At 44.2% G+C, this 17,293-nt stretch overlaps 1 protein-coding gene across 2 annotated transcripts in view; it reads left to right on the top strand.

Moving 5' to 3' along the window:
• The window catches only part of LOC137377094 (ecotropic viral integration site 5 protein homolog), a 279,264-nt gene extending 271,036 nt beyond the window's left edge, over positions 1 to 8,228 (top strand). For both annotated transcript variants that reach the window (XM_068046389.1, XM_068046391.1), the window contains one exon: positions 4,240 to 8,228. In XM_068046389.1, the coding sequence (XP_067902490.1) occupies positions 4,240 to 6,104 (1,865 nt within the window). In that variant the 3' untranslated portion in view covers positions 6,105 to 8,228. The remainder of the gene's footprint in view (positions 1 to 4,239) is intronic.
• Positions 8,229 to 17,293: the final 9,065 nt, after the last annotated feature.

Genomic DNA, 17,293 nt, shown 5'->3' with positions numbered 1-17,293 from the left:
CACATGGGAGTCACTAGCTGGCGAAAGAGTGAAATGGTGACACATCCTGTGGACTGGTGTGCACTACCATTACAACCAGTGGCTACAGCAACTTGGCAACAGGCGCCAATGCCAAAAACAACGACTCACAGCGTCACTTGGCAGTTTCACATGCAGCACTTGCCGCGCAAGGATTGGCCTCCACAGCCATCAGCAAAGGTGCACCAAGAGAAGACATCCCACCTAGTTTAGAGATACAGCACCGAAACAGGCCCTTCGGCCCACCGAGTCTGTGCCGACCATCAACCACCCATTTATACTAATCCTACACTAATCCCATATTCCTACCACATCCCCACCTGTCCCTATATTTCCCTACCACCTACCTATACTAGGGGCAATTTATAATGGCCAATTTACCTATCAACCTGCAAGTCTTTGGCATGTGGGAGGAAACCGGAGCACCCGGAGGAAACCCACGCAGACACAGGGAGAACTTGCAAACTCCACACAGGCAGTACCTGGAATTGAACCCGGGTCGCTGGAGCTGTGAGGCTGCGGTGCTAACCACTGCGCCACTGTGCCGCCCTCTAAATGGATTGTTTACTGTGTGTCCATCATCTTTCATAGATGGAAGGATGCCAACTCAAAAGGTTGCATAAATAATTAGCTATGATAATCCCAATGACCAAAGGCAGGAGAAAACCTGTTACTCTGGGAATGGATTTTCAGGTTCTATCAGTGAAAGGATTGTGGGCATAAAGCCATGTTTTAATTTTAACTGCCTCAGCAGTGTCAAATCTTATGAATTCTACTTTATTTGCTAAATTGTACTTTGATTTTTGATCCTATTTAGCTGTTAATCTCATAATGTTTTCAGAATTAATGAGTCACCCAACCTATTCTTGACTAATGTAATTGATTATCCATTCTTTTCACTCCTGATCTCAGTACACTCTTGAGATAGAAGTTTTCAAAAGATGTTTGAGTAAATCTGCTGCACATTCAGAGCTTAAGCAATCAGAGTATTACATTGAACTCTGTTCAATCAGTTTTGTCATAAATCATATCTCATTTCGGCTTATCTTGTTACACAGAGGAGGGAAGATCCTACAGGGTGGTCGCTGGCATTGTATTTTCAGAGTGCAAATTAATTCTACTTGGCTGTATTGATGTATATTTAAAGAACTCTCTCTAATGACTGGCCAGTTATTCAGAATTTGGAATAATTGAACTGCTTCTGAAGTGCCTCAATTAAGCATTTCTTTAAAATCCATTCCAAATTGGATGTTCTTAGTACTTACCAATTTTCCAAATTAGTTATAACTGATGATGGTTTTCATTTACTAAAATTGTGATTTTTCATATTCATTTCACTTGATGTAGCCTATCAATCTGACTTAGTTTTTAGGGCTTCTTCTTCACTGTTAATTCTTGTCATTTTTGTTCTTATAATCCACTTTTTTTTTTAGTTTCATAGTGTCTCCCTGTGTTCAGTTCGCATCACATCTCTACACTGAAGTATGGTGGGCATTATTGCTGTACTTGCAACAAATTTGTTTGTTCCTACGTGTTTTAGTTAATTACAAATTAATTTAAGTTTGTATGTGTTTTCTTTTTGCATTTTGTACAATATAGACTGTCTAATAATAAAATAAATTAGTTTATATTGTGCTTCTGGTGCATGTGCTTAAATGATTCCTGCTGCCTCAGAATATATCTGTGGTGATCTGGCTGGTGAAATCATACTGCCGGCATACTTAAAATTAAGCAGGATGCAACCCTGATTCATTTCAGTCTGATAAATAATGTTTGGGCCTTGTGCATAGCTTTTACTGCACAGAGTCTTGATACAATACGATTTTTTTTAAGAAAGGACATCTTCCATTGATAACTAAAGATTTATTTAAAGTGTGATTATTCTGCCTGGTGAAATGACTAAGTATGAGCTCTATAACAGTATTTGTTTGTTATTCACTAGCATGTTAAAGGCACGTCAGTAGATTTTATGTACCTAAGTAGATTTTTAAATGTCTTGAGTAGTGCGGTAGTACATAGTACCCAACAAAAAACCTACATGGTTTAATATTTGTTGAGAAAACAGTAACAAATTAAGGCGGCGCAGTGGTTAGCACCGCAGTCTCACAACTCCAGGGACCCGGGTTCAATTCTGGGTACTGCCTGTGTGGAGTTTGCAAGTTCTCCCTGTGACCGCGTGGGTTTTCGCCGGGTGCTTCAGTTTTCTCCCACCGCCAAAGACTTGCAGGTGATAGGTAAATTGCCCCTAGTGTAGGTAGGTGGTAAGGAATATGGGATTACTGTAGGGTTAGTATAAATGGGTGGTTGTTGGTTGGCGCAGACTTGGTGGGCCGAAGGGCCTGTTTTAGTGCTGTATCTCTAAATAAATAAATATATGCTCCATTTCAAGATTCATTCATACTTTGTAAATTATAATTCTATGAGTTCTTTAAAGTATTTTTCTTTTTTGAACAGTTTACATTAAAGTCAATATTTGAACAACTCAGCCAGAATAGAATACTAGTTGCTGTTGAGATGAATAGTTCTCCTCTTTCCCTTCTTTTAGGTTAGCCTACTGCAGGTACAACTGCTGTTTGAAAGTTGTACTCAAACATTCTGTGGCCAGGCCACTGATGGGCCACTCTGAAATCAGATGACATGTGATGGATGGACCCAAGTTGCTTCACAATTTCAGCTTTTTTATTTTTTGCTTCTGGGAAAATACCTTCATTGCTTTGAGCTCCCCATCTTCTCCCTGTTTCAGCACTGATTTAGATTACATCAGGTGCGCTTAGGAATAACCTTTTCTCCCATCATTCTACAGTGTCCTGACTGTGCCTGACAATGCAGCAAATTTTAATTTCCTGACCTTTCTAGATTATTTTTCACTTGTATTATTGGTACCTTCACTATGGCTTTATTAATAGGGGCCTAGAGTAGTTTAGTTTAGTTTAGAGATACAGCACTGAAACAGGCCCTTCGGCCCACCGAGTCTGTGCCGACCATCAACCACCCATTTATACTAATCCTGCACTAATCCCATATTCCTACCACATCCCCACCTGTCCCTATATTTCCCTACCACCTACCTATACTAGGGGCAATTTATAATGGCCAATTAACCTATCAACCTGCAAGTCTTTTGGCATGTGGGAGGAAACCGGAGGAAACCCACGCAGACACAGGGAGAACTTGCAAACTCCACACAGGCAGTAGCCGGAATTGAACCCGGGTCGCTGGAGCTGTGAGGCTGCGGTGCTAACCACTGCGCCACTGTACATGAGCAAGAAAGTTATGTTGAACTTGTATAAGACACCAGTTCGGCCTCAGCTTGAGTATTGCGTCCAGTTCTGGGCGCCACACTTTAGGAAAGACGTGAGGGCATTGGAGAGAGTACAGAAAAGATTCACGAGAATGGTTCTAAGGATGAGGAATTTCAGTTACGATTGGAGAAGTTAGGGCTGTTTTCATTGGAGAAGAGAAGGCTGAGAGGTGATTTGATAGAGGTATTAAAAATCATGAGGGGTCTGGACAGAGTAGATAGAGAGAAACTGTTCCCACTTGTGAAAGGATCGAGAACAAGAGGGCACAGATTTAAAGTATTTGGTAAGAGAAGCAAAAGTGACATGAGAAAAACATTTTCACGCAGCGAGTGGGTAAGGTCTGGAATGCACTGCCTGAGAATGTGGTGGAGGCAGGTTCAACTGAAGCATTCAGAAGGGAATTAGATAGTTATTTGAAAAGGAAGAATGTGCAGGGTTATGAGGAGAAGGCAGGGGAATGGAACTGAGGGAATTGCTCTTTCAGAGAGTTAGTGTGGACGTGATGGGCTGAATAGCCTCCTTCTACACTATAACGATTCTGCGGTTCTGTTCCCTCACGTGCAAATTTCACCATCGAAACTTCTAGTGGGACTCATTGGCCACTAGGAGGAGTACTTGTTGCAGGGTTAGACAAACCTGCTTCTCCTTTCCTCCTATCCCTCATTCTGCTGAGAGTAAATGTGCTGTTTCTTCAGAGTCTGAGTCTTATAAATAGGTACAAATATATGTGAAGAAAATCCAAATCTAACACAACAAATAATTAAATGAACTGAACTGATACTATATACTACTTATCTTCTGCAAGAACATAATTTTAGATGGCATGCAGAATTTATAGACACAGTAACTGTTGCTTCTACTTTATATATTATGGTGGTCAGCTTAAATGGCATTTTCTTTTCTTTTTGATCCATTTTAGCAAAACCTGAAGAGTTTCCCAACAAACCACTAGGCCAGGAAATTTCTGTCACTTTAATACCAGAGAAGAATAACATCATGGCCAATGGCAAGAATGAAAAGGTTAATTCTCTTTCAAATGACATTGAACCTGATAATGAGGTAGACAGAAAATCACCAGAAAAAAGCTGCATCCAACCTTCTGTCCCTGAGCCTGTGGGAAAGAGTGAGGCTTCTTCTCCAGAAAAGAGTGAGAATCCTTGTCCAGGGGAGAACCATGCTCATTTGGTGGAAATTTGTGAAGCTCAAGGTCCAGTCCAGGCTAGGTCTCCTATAAAAGATCAAACCCAGTTACCAAAGGAAGATGAAACGGTGCTTTCAAAAATGAGTCCACCCCCTATCCCAGGAAAAGATTCAAACCATTCTCTAAAGAAGGAAGACATCCTACCTGCTCAAAATAGTGAGACTTGCATTGCAGAAAATGATGGAATCCCAAGTTTAAAACAAGTTAACTTGAGAGTTCCAGAAAAAGAAAGCACCAACTCTCCAGAAGAGAGCATAATCAGTTGTCAAGACATGAGAAAAGTTGAGAATACGGGAACAACTGAAGTTGCTGAAACTCAGTCTCCACAAGAACAATCTGCATGCTGTTCAGAAATTGATCAAGTTTCAGTCCTGAAAAATATGGCTACAGAGTCTCCTCAGAAATCCCTGGCACTTGCTTCAGAGTCAGTGGATGAGCAGTTGCTAGATGAAGAATATAACAGTGATGAGCCCTCTCCATGGAAAAGTGATGAACAGATAGAGATGGAAAACAATGAGAATACACCATTACCTTTTCCAGAGCCTCCACCTGCAGTGTTCTTCTTGGAGGAAATGCATTTTTTACTCCCAAATCCACAAGAACCATTACATACATATTCTGGCCCGAATATCCCTCAACAATTGGAAGCACATTTCCCTGTTGATCAACCACAATCTATACTGACAGTAAAGCTTTCATCCCCAGAAGAAGAGAACTCATCATTCAGTGATTTAATGCAAGAAACTTCAATTGATTTGAACAGTGCAGAAATAAAAGATGTAGATGAGTTCCAAAGTGGAAGGCGGGTTTCAAATGTTTCTCAGTATGACAATTTATCAGATACTGAGTTTAAGTATGATCAGATTATTTCAGAACCAATGATTGAGATTCAACATGATGAAAAATATGTAGTTGTTCAGAAAGAGCTTGTGTTCGCAGAACCAGAAGACACTGTTGTCAGAGCACCTAAACCATTTTTGGCATTAGAATTGTCAGATAAACCACAACCTGCTGAACAGGCTTCAACTTTGTATCAGCAGGACTGGGAGATGTGCAGCCCTGAAAACCATGCCATACCTTCTGCTCAGCAAAGTCCTTCCAAATATTCACCAACTGTGCACAAACAGGACCCTACAAGAAATGTAAATTTCCAGACTCCTGAGCGTCTGATTGCTATCATGCAGACCTCGCCGGTCAGACAGTATTTAAATAGCCCCTGTAAAATAGTCAGCTCCATGACTTCAGTTCATATGGCACATGCAGCTGAGCAAAATCTTCAGAACTTCAAGTACATGGCATTGCCTGTACAGGATGACTCACAATTGGTTGCAACCTATGATGAAAAGGGGACCTGTACAATAAGAGAGATAGACTCACCTAAAGTCAATATTCCAGTTACTAATATGACCTTGGATAAAACTGTAAGCCTGATAAAAATACCAACTCATCCTATTGTACATCCCCCTCCTATTGATGCAAATATGCAACAAGAACATGTCACAACTGGAACTGCAAATTTAGACACAGAAAATTGTTTGGCAATATCTCCAGAGTCCCAAGATTGTGAATCTGTTACATTATGACAGCAGTCATTCCATTTTAACCATAATATATATGTACAAAAGTTCACCAATTACAATGATCATTTGTTCCAAAATACTGCAAGCATTTCATGCATTTCATATCACAATAGCACTGTACATTTTCCAATTATTCAACTGATTGGTTAATTATGCTTTATTGAGGGCAGCATGGACATTGAGTCATTACAGACGTCTATGCAAACTGTATCATTTCATAAGTTTACATAACAAATTAAGACATCGTAGTCTACATCATTCTGCACATCTCACAGAAAATATGAATGCAGGTAAATATATTTTAACATTTCATAAAATCTTTCATGATTATTTTTGGCCTACATAATTGTCAGTGAAATATCTATCTTGCAGCAGACTAAACTTTGGTTCAGCTGATGCATGACCATCAAAATGCTGTGAAAATCTAAAAGGGAGTGAGCAGGCTCACTATATGACATATTGTCGGACAGTCTGTTACACAAGTAGCTTTTACATGGTTTTCCCTAGTGGACTGATTTTTTCATTCACATCACAAGACAAACAGTCAATGCACATTGACTTTCTCACTAGTCATTTCTACCTTGCGTGATTTTGATGCATACTAGTCCACAGAAGTTACAATGAAATATTATAATGCTTTGGTTTGAAATGGTAACGTCATGCACAGAAGAAATTTTATAGCCCCCTGAATATTACTTGTACAACTGTACTTTGAAGAAAAGAAGTAATAGAATTTGCATTCTTTACAACATCTTTTGAAATTGTTAAGTAAATATGTAAACAGTAAGAGTTTCTGACATGATGACCAGAATTTTACCTTAGGCGGATGGGAGTTCACCACCGACGTAAAAGTTGGTGGTGAACCCGCTTCCACCTAGCCCGGGGATCCGTCCCGCATTTTACGGGTCCCCAGGCTTTAATTGTCCCGAGGCAGGACTTCCACCTGCTTGAGAGAGGAAGTCCCACCTCATTGAGCTGCCGACCAATCATCGGGCCGGCAGCTCTTAGTCCCAGCAGCACCACCGGGAGCGGTGACCACTGCTGGGACTGCAGCCCAGCTGACCGAGGAGACTACCATGGGTGCTTCACCAGGGTGATCGGTCGTGCCCTGGTAAGGCAAGGGTGTTGGTTTGGGCGGGGGGGCGTCTTAGGTCCCGGGAGGTGGGTTGGGAAGCGGGGGCAGCCCCCCCACCCCCGACCTCCGTAAAGTTGGCCAGAGGCGGCAGCGGGGTCGGGAAGGTGCCCCAGAGCCTCCCGCTCAATTTTACGTCACCCCCACGCCACCATCCAGCTCGCTGGGGTGTTGTAAAATTCCGGCTGATGTTTTTAGTTTCCTCTTTTTACAGTTTTTAAGGATGTAAAAAATAATTTTAATAGCTGTGATGTGATGCCCAAGGACCGGAGCTGTAGTTGTTGATGTTTATTGTAAATTTTAGAAAGAAAATTTGACAAAGTATTGCTAAAAATATGCTTGTGATTTCTTTTTTTATGAGGGAAAATATTTGAGGTCATTCACTGACACTTGCCTGTAACCATTCATATAACATTTTGGTCAATATTAAGAAGCTCATATTATGTGACATCAGCTCAGGAATATAGTATTCTTGCTTGGTGACCACTGGCAAACAGTGATTATTTGCAGCAAGCAGAAGAGGATGTGTAGTGGTGCTCTGAGCACACAAAATGTTAAGTATGTAATATGCATTTTAATAGAAGAAATATTAACCCTGAAAACTGAATGGATGTATTTAACTGATATGTGATGTACATAGTTTTATTTGTATGGTCAGTTTTTAATTTTGCACTTTCTATGAGTCTGTTATAGACAGGCAAGTTAGCTTTTTCTTTAAAAAGCTATAAGGTTTCAATGATGGGTTGATAACAGGAAAATGATTTTGTTCTACTTGTTAAAATTTTGTAAATTTACTTTTGTAGAGTTTCTACATTGCCCATTTTCCCCTTTATCTTATTTGAAAACAGGTGAATAACTTGGAATAGTGTGGAAACATTATTTTGTGTCATGCACCAACAATGTTGTAAACAAAGCTTTAAGAACGTTTTTGATACGTTGCATTGTGTTTTGTAGCCTAAATTTAACATGGTGAAAATATCATTGCATAAAAAGTATTTTCTTGACTTGTGTAAATTTTAGTTAACAGTCAAACTACGAAGACAGACAAAAGGGTTGTTTTTAACTACCCACCTGGCAGAAAACAGGCCAGTTAAAAATGAACAGGTTAATTGCCTGCTCAGATCCCAGCTATTTTTGATTTTAACCTGCAGGGTGTTGCAGGCAGATGAAGCACCCACCTAAATTTAGGAGCAAATTGGATCCCAAGTAGGACCCTAAAGCAGTTTTAACCAAGTTCTGAGCGGGGAAACCGTAGCTACTTTCCCACAAGGCAGCAGCAAGTCTGAAGACGGAGGTCATGTCAGGTTAGTCTAAAACTTTCCTTTGTAGGGCCAGGAGGAGCACAGAATATTTTTTTTTTACTAATACTATATAAAAGAATAGTACCTTTTCAATTTGGTGCCAAATCCTGTGCAGTTTTTTTTTTAGAGATACTGCACTGAAACAGGCCCTTCGGCCCACCGAGTCTGTGCCGACCATCAACCACCCATTTATACTAATCCTACATTAATTCCATATTCCTACCACATCCCCTCAATTCCCCTACCACATACCTACACTAGGGGCAATTTACAATGGCCAATTTACCTATCAACCTGCAAGTCTTTGGCTGTGGGAGGAAACCGGAGCACCCGGTGGAAACAGGGAGAACTTGCAAACACCGCACAGGCTGTACCCAGAATCGAACCCGGGTCCCTGGAGCTGTGATGCTAACCACAGCACGACTGTGCATGAGTTAATCACTCAGGAATGATCGTATAGATTTACTGAATTTAAATCCTCTCCTCCTTGTGCACCAACACTGGATTTCTCTCATTTACACATGCTTACAATATTGCAGAACGCTGAAAATTATTGGAAGGAGGGTGGTAAATCTGATCCTTATCTCCATTAATTTGTTCTTTTCTATATTGTTTCTTTTATTGAAAAAGAGATTTCCTTTGAATCTTATTTATTCACATTCAGTCTTTGGTTCTTTTTTGCAATTCTGCAACAATATTGAAACATCTATTTTATGCCAAATACTGGTTTTAACATTTGTGCAACTTTTTTATTTTGTAATGATATGTTAATTTCCAAATAGAAAGCGTAAAGCAAATTTCTCAGACTAAATAATCTTACAAACAAGAGGTAAAAACAAAAACTGTGTCCAATTAAATAATGAATCCACTAGAATTTTGGTAGAGAACATCGTTATCACAGGGATAGGAAAATTTAATAAAGCAGCAATTGATTTATTTGAGAAATAGTAATACCATTGAAAGCAGGAAAAGAAGTTACAGGCACCAAGTGGAGAATTGCAAAGAAAGGCAAAAAGCAGTAAAGAGGGAATACTTGAAGAGAAAGAAACTGTGCAAAAACATTAAGCTAATGCTCACCTACTAGCAGATATGAACTCATAGCATAGAGGAGAAACAAAGAGCCAAGGAGTGTTTGATGATTCAAGCAAATACTGGCCTATTCAAAGAATTTATCTTAGGTGGAATGAAACCATAATGAGGTACAATCTGCTCAGTGACTGTCACCTCTTTCAAAATCTTAACTCAGTCAACACAACTATTAGTACTCCACTTGTTAAAACACTTACTGATGACAAAGTTCATAATCAGTGCTTTTCTCTTAGTATTTTGTGAAATGTGATCCCAAGACACAGAATGATTTGGTTGGAGAAGCTCAAGGAAATCGTAAAGTGAGCAACAGCGTCTGACGGGGCCAAGGCTACAGAATGCTTAAACTCATACCACTTGTTCTTATCCTTTTCCTGCTTCCATTTGGGAATGTGCCCAAATATTGACAGTGGCCGTACTGAAACCAATGCACAATTCTAAATCTGTTTCAAAGTTCTTGTTGGATAAACAGAAACAGGAAATCAAACACCAAAGGAAATCCCCTTCATCTGCAGTTCAAGGTATCTTTGCAGGAGGATGAAAATGTATTGTAAAATGGAGGGAGGAGCAGGATGACTGGTGTGGGAAATTGAAAAAATGTTACACTGGTGCAGTACATGGTGCTCTTGTATGTTTGGCATTTCGTCATTACTTTTTTTTATATTTCCAGGTTTTTTAAACTGAATTCAACTTCTCAAACTGCTATGGTGATCTCTGGATTACTAGTCCAGTAACATGTACTTAAATGTGCACATTAAAAAAAATCCTCAAAATGTAAAAAAAAGTTACATAAGGATACATAAAAGAAAGTAAATTGTCAACTCTTGTTCAAGAACTCCCTGTGGAACTGAGGTAAATTCATCCTAAGGAGGTACAGGAAATATATCCTACATCTGTGGTCTATATCAACAACAACAACACAACAGCAACAACTTATATTTAGATAGCACTTTTAACATGATAAAAGGTCCCAAGGTGCTTCACAGGAGCAAAGTAAAGCAAAGTATGGCACCAAGCCACTAAAGGAGATATTATGGCAGATGACCAAAAGCTTGGTCAAAGAGGTAGGTTTTAAGGAGCGTCCAAAGGAGGAAAGCAAGGTGGAATGGCAGAGAGGTGTAGGGAAGGTATTCCGGAGATTGGGGCCTAGGAAACAAGGCATGGACACCAATGCTGCAGCAATTAAAATCAGGGATGCGCAAGAGGCCAGAATTAGAGGATGTGGGAGATCAGGCAGTAGTGCACTGGAATAGTCAAGTCTAGAGATAACTAAGGCATGAATGAGGGTTTCAGCAGCAGATGAGCTGAGACGGGCAAAATTGGGCGATGTTATGGAGGTGGAAAATATGAGGTCGGAAGCTCATCTTGGGGTTAGATGTGACATCAAGGTTCCAAACAAACTGGCCTAATCTCCAACTGTTGCTAGGGAATGGATTTTGCGCAGTAATCTGAGTGAAGAATCGTCATCTCTGGCAGAGGAGGAACCATGATCAGTGGCTTTTTGATCCTGGGTATGCTTTGAGTAAAATGGCTATAACCAATCTTCGAGCTTCAGGCCAGGGAGTGCGTAACACCGTTCGGGTGGTGGTGAAGGACAAGGAAGGAGATGCACCGGTTGATCACACCTTCTTCATCAAGAAAATCCTCATCAATTTCTGTGGATTCCAAGCTACAGACATCTTCTGCCTGCAGGACTTCCCCAGCAGTGGATATTTTGACGTGACATTTAAGAATGTGGTGGGATGCAAGTTCCTGAAGGTGTTCAAGGAGAAAGGGAACCTGGCGCCGCTGTCCATCCTCAAAGCGGAGCCACTCTAACGTCACAACGTGGTGACAATTCACCTCTACAACCCCCATGTTCCTGTGGTGGATGTACTCACCTTTCTCGCCAAGTACGTCGAGGTGGTCGGCAGCAGCACTGATGTCAAGGACCCATTTGGGATTTGGACCAGCAAGCGGCAGGTCAAGGTGACCTTGAAGGTCGATGCCAATGGAGCCACCCTCCCTCCAGCTTTGCTACTGGGGGAAGCCGAGGCTTCTTGGTCTATGCTGGGCAGCCCAGTGTTTGTCGCACCTGTGGCAAATCTGGTCACATGGCAGCTAACTGCAGCACGGTTGTCTGCAAGAACTGCAAGAAGGTAGGCCATCAGACCAAGGACTGTAAGCAGAGTTGCAACTTGTGCGGTGCAGCAGGCCACCTCTACAAAAACCTGCCCCAAACGCTGCCTCGGTTATGCTCAGGCGGCAAGGTCCAAGGAAAGGCTGGGAGAAGGAATGACGAAGGCGTCTGGTGCTGGAAAGGAGACAAGCAACCATCTCCACAGCAAGGAAAGTCTACCTGAGAAGGAGAAGAAATGGGAGGCAGCTGAAACCAGTGACCCAGCACCTACACTGCCCCCGGAAACCCCTCCTCCACAGACAGAATCAATGGAGGAGGAGGCAGCAGGTGGACAAACAGGTCAGTGGCAAGTGGTACAAAGGAAAACCACAAAGAAAAAAACTCCAAAAGCGGAACAGGCCACCACCCAAACCAGTGGCAAGAGGAGGCTACCTTCTGAGACAGACGAAAACAGCTCCTCTTCACTGGACGGGGAAATGCTGGAACGACGGCCCCTTCAAAAGAGGCGGCAGAACTCCAGGGAGATGGAAGATAAAGCCCCCCAGCCCCCGGGCACGGGAAGCTATGGTGGGCCCAGCGTGCCCCAACCCCAAAGCGCCACACGTAACGACGTGGCCAACACATCCAGCTCCGGGACACCGAGAGCAAAGACACGTCTGGTGCACCTCAGCTCCGGGAAGCCGGGAGCAGTGATGTTTTTGAGGAGGTACAGAGGGAAGCAGCAGAGGACAACCCAATCCTTGCTGCCTACAAGACCCCCCCGATGTCATCCCAGCGGAACAAACCCTGCATGAAAAACCAGGAGGGGTTTCTGAGCCCAACTCGCTTGCGCACACGATGGGTATGCAGGAACCTCCTGAAGGACTGGGACTAGCAAGGACAAATGGTATGGGAAGCAACAACTAACTTTAAAAAAATGGGTGTAAGGATTGCTTCCATTAATGTGCGTAACATTAAATCTACTACGCGATGTGTTTCAACCTTGGATTACCTCGCCAAGGTCAAAGCCGACCTACTGTTTCTGCAGGAGTGTGGAATACCACACCTCAGCACCGACAGGCAGTGGTCGTGATGGTGGTCCCACGGGCCATCGATCTGGTCAGAGGGTAATGATTGCCGTTCCTCCGGCCTGGGTATTCTGCTGCGGGGAGGTAACTTCACCATCTCCGAAGTTAAGGAGGTGGTGGGCGGTCACCTCCTCATAGCAGATGTAATGTACAACAACGCTCCGCTCCGGTTGATCAACGTGTACACCCCGGTACAACGCAGCGAGAGGCTGACCGTCTTCCAGCAGCTCCCACTGCTGCTGGCGACGTCCAGGCCGGTCATCCTAGGCGGTGACTTCAACTGCATCATCGATGCAGCTGGATGATCCAGCAGTGACGACAGCAAACTGGACGCTATGTCCAGATTCCTAATAGAAACAGTTAAAGATGCCAAACTGCACGACGTCTTCAGCAAACCTGCAGACGGAGAGCAGCGCAGATACACATGGTCAAGATTGGACGGGTCTGCCCATTCCAGGATTGACTTCCTGTTTGTGTCCCGTGCTGTCACGGTCGGATCCACCGATGTCAAGCCGGTGTTCTTCTCCGACCACTGCCTCTTACTGGCCGACTGTCACTTACAGGACGACCAGCAGGTTGGCAGAGGGACGTGGAAGCTCAATGCTACACCGCTGACCCCAGAGAACGTTGAGGAACTCAAAAGGGATTACAAAGGTTGGAGGACCGTGAAACCCCTCTTTGAGTCTCCAGTTCACTGGTGGGAAGCGATCAAGGAGAACATCAAGAGGTTCTTCATCCACAAAGGTGTTCAGAGGGCGAGAGAGAGACAGAGGGAAATATCCCGACTCCAGAAAAGTATGCAAAATCTGCTCCGGTTGCAATCAATGGGGGTCGAGGTCAAGGAGGACCTCCAAGAGGTGAAGAGCCAGCAGGCCTTGCTCTTTGCCACGGAGGCCTCCAAGATCATCTTCCGGTCCAGAGTCCGCTCCATCGAGCAGGATGAGACGTGCTCACGTTACTTCTTCCAAAAGGTACACAGAGAGAGCTCTGTTATCAGCAGCCTGAAGGAAGAAGATGGCTCGGTAACGTCTTCGCAGTCCGACATACTAAGGATCAGCAAATCCTTTTATGCTGGGCTGTCTGACGCGAAGCCCACAGACAGCAGAGCCTCCCAGTCCTTCCTGTTATCTATCACAGAGGTCTTAGATGACAGCAGGAGGGAGAGACTGGACAAGCCGCTAACTCTGGACGAGCTGACAAAGGCCGTCGAGTCCTTCGAGACGAGTAAAACTCCCGGAAGCGACAGCTTACCGGTCGAGTTGTACTCGGCCCTGTGGGACTGGGTCGGCCAGGACCTGCTGGAAGTATACGAGAGTATGCTCCTGGCCGGCAGCATGTCAGAATCCACGAGGAAAGGCATCATCACCCTCATTTACAAGCGGAAGGGGGAGAGGGCAGAAATCAGAAATTGGCGGCCCATCTCACTGCTTAATGTTGACTACAAGATTCTGTCCAAAGTCATAGCCAGTCGAGTCAAGTCTGCTCTGGAGTTGGTGATCCACCCCGATCAGAGCTGTACTGTACTCGGCAGAAAGATCTCTGATAGTCTCGCGCTACTCAGGATTACGATCGCCTATGTGCGGGACAGGAGGGTGGACACCTGCCTCATCAGCCTGGACCAGGAGAAGTCTTTTGATAGGATATCGCACACCTACATGATGGACGTGCTTTCCAAAATGGGGTTTGGGGAGGGAATCTGCAATTGGATCAAACTGCTCTACGCAAACATCAGTAGCGCAGTCTCAATCAATGGGTGGGAATCGGAAAGTTTCCCGATCCAATCTGGAGTCAGACTGTCCTCTCTCCCCGGTCTTGTTTGTTTGCTGTATTGAACCCATTGCTGAGTCTATTAGGAAGGATGCGAGCATAAGAGGGGTGACAATCCCAGGCAGTGGAGGCACTCAGGTTAAAACCTCCCTGTACATGGATGACGTCGCCGTCTTCTGTTCGAATCCGCTGTCTGTGCGCAGACTGATGAGCATCTGCGACCAGTTCGTACTGGCCTCGGGAGCCAAAGTTAACCACGGCAAGAGCGAGGCCATGTTCTTTGGGAACTGGGCTGACCGATCCTTTGTCCCCTTCACCATCAGGTCAGCCGGGGCGTGCACCAAAACCTGGGAGGAGCGAGTAGCCAAGGTACAACAAAAGTTGATCATGTGGGGGCAGCGATCTCTCTCCATTGTGGGTAAGAACCTGGTCATCAGGTGCGAGGCACTCACATTGTTGCTGTACATGGCGCAGGTCTGGCCCATACCCCACTCCTGCGCTGTGGCGGTCACCCGAGCCATTTTCCGCTTCATCTGGGGATCCAAAATGGGCCGGGTCCGGAGGGACATGATGTTCAAACCTCTGGATGAGGGCGGGAAAAATGTACCCAACGTGGCCCTCATCCTGATGACCACCTTCGTGTGCGGCTGCATCAAGCTGTGTGTAGACCTCCAGTACGCAAACTCCAAGTGTCACTACGTGCTGAGGTTCTATCTGTCCCTGGTGTTACGAAGGATGGGCCTGGTCACATTGCCGCGGAACGCTCCATGCAGTTGAACCGTGCCGTACCACCTATCCTTCGTGGAGCAGTTTGTGCGGGAAAACACCTTTGACCACCAATCCATCAGGCAGTGGTCTGCACGGAATGTCCTCAAGGCCCTACGGAAAAGGAGATGGTGGATCCTGTCGGATGGTTCCCTGAGCAGACTGCCAAAGTCATTTGGCGGAATGCCTCATCACCAGAACTTTCAAACAAGCACCAAGATGTAGCCTGGCTGGTGGTGAGAAGAGCCCTCCCCGTCAGATCCTTCCTGCATGCCCGAAGTCTCGCCCCCTCCGCGCAATGCCCTCGCGGTGGCTGTGGCGGGGAAGAGACGGTTGCCCACCTCCTCCTGGAATGTGTCTTTGCAAAGCAGGTGTGGAAAGAGATGCAGTGGTTTTTGTCGAGGTTCATCCCAAGCAGCTCTGTAACACAGGAGTCTGTGCTCTACGGGCTGTTCCCAGGGTCGCACACCAAGACAAACATCAACTGCTGCTGGAGGACTATCAATTCGGTGAAAGACGCCCTTTGGTCTGCCCGAATCTTGCTGGTCTTCCAGCGCAAAGAGTTGTCCACGACCGAATGTTGCAGACTGGCACATTCCAAGGTCCAGGACTACGTGCTGAGGGACGCACTAAAGCTTGGGGCAGCCGCAGCAAAGGCTCAATGGAGAAAGACCACAGTGTAAGGTCCCCCCACCAAGCTGAACTGAGAGGCTGGATCCATGGGAAACCCCTCGAACTGTATCGGGAAAATTTTCATTTGCTGTAAAATGTAAAAATGTTAATGGCATGACAAATGAAATGGAAGGGTTGTGAGGCAACTCATGATTGTATTGAATGAAACTGATCTCCCTTGCAATGTTTGTATTTTTTGGTGCTGTTTGAAACTGTTTGGCAATGTAATTTTTACAGATTTTTATGAATAAAGTATATTTTGGAAATTAAAAAATCCTCTACATATTGAGCTAAAAAGTTCTCCTATATACATTGTAAGAACTCCACTCCATCTAAGCCCTTAACATGATGACTATCCCAATTAATGTTGGGAAAGTTGAAATCACCTAATATAATTACCCTATTATTTTTACACACCTCTGCAAATTGCGCACATAGTTGCTCCTCAATTTCCCGCTATCTGGGGGTCCATAATAAACACCTAGCAATGTGGCTGTCCCTTTTTTATTCCTATACTCTACCCATAAAGCTTCATTTGATGCCCCCTCCAAGTGTTGCCGAGGAGATTACTGAGATACAGCCTACTAGGCTAGATGGGATTGAGATTCACAAGGAGGAGGTGTTAGCAATTTTGGAAAGAGTGAAAATAGATAAGTCCCCTGGGCCAGATGGGATTTATCCTAGGATTCTCTGGGAAGCCAGGGAGGAGATTGCAGAGCCGTTGTTGTTGATCTTCAAGTCGTCATTGTCGACAGGAGTAGTGCCGGAGGACTGGAGGATAGCAAATGTTGTCCCCTTGTTCAAGAAGGGGAGTAGAGACAGCCCTGGTAATTATAGACCTGTGAGCCTTACTTCGGTTGTGGGTAAAATGTTGGAAAAGGTTATAAGAGACAGGATTTATAATCATCTTGAAAAGAATAAGTTCATTTGCGATAGTCAGCACGGTTTTGTGAAAGGTAGGTCGTGCCTCACAAACCTTATTGAGTTTTTCGAGAAGGTGACCAAACAGGTGGATGAGGGTAAAGCCGTGGATGTGGTGTATATGGATTTCAGTAAGGCGTTTGATAAGGTTCCCCACGGTAGGCTATTGCAGAAAATACGCAAGTATGGGGTTGAAGGTGATTTAGAGCTTTGGATCAGAAATTGGCTAGCTGAAAGAAGACAGAGGGTGGTGGTTGATGGCAAATGTTCATCCTGGAGTTTAGTTACTAGTGGTGTACCACAAGGTTCTGTTTTGGGGCCACTGCTGTTTGTCATTTTTATAAACGACCTGGATGAGGGTG

This window comes from Heterodontus francisci, chromosome 14, assembly GCF_036365525.1.
Source record: "Heterodontus francisci isolate sHetFra1 chromosome 14, sHetFra1.hap1, whole genome shotgun sequence".
Lineage (NCBI taxonomy): Eukaryota > Metazoa > Chordata > Chondrichthyes > Heterodontiformes > Heterodontidae > Heterodontus > Heterodontus francisci.
This window is presented reverse-complemented; position numbering and strand designations above follow the sequence as displayed.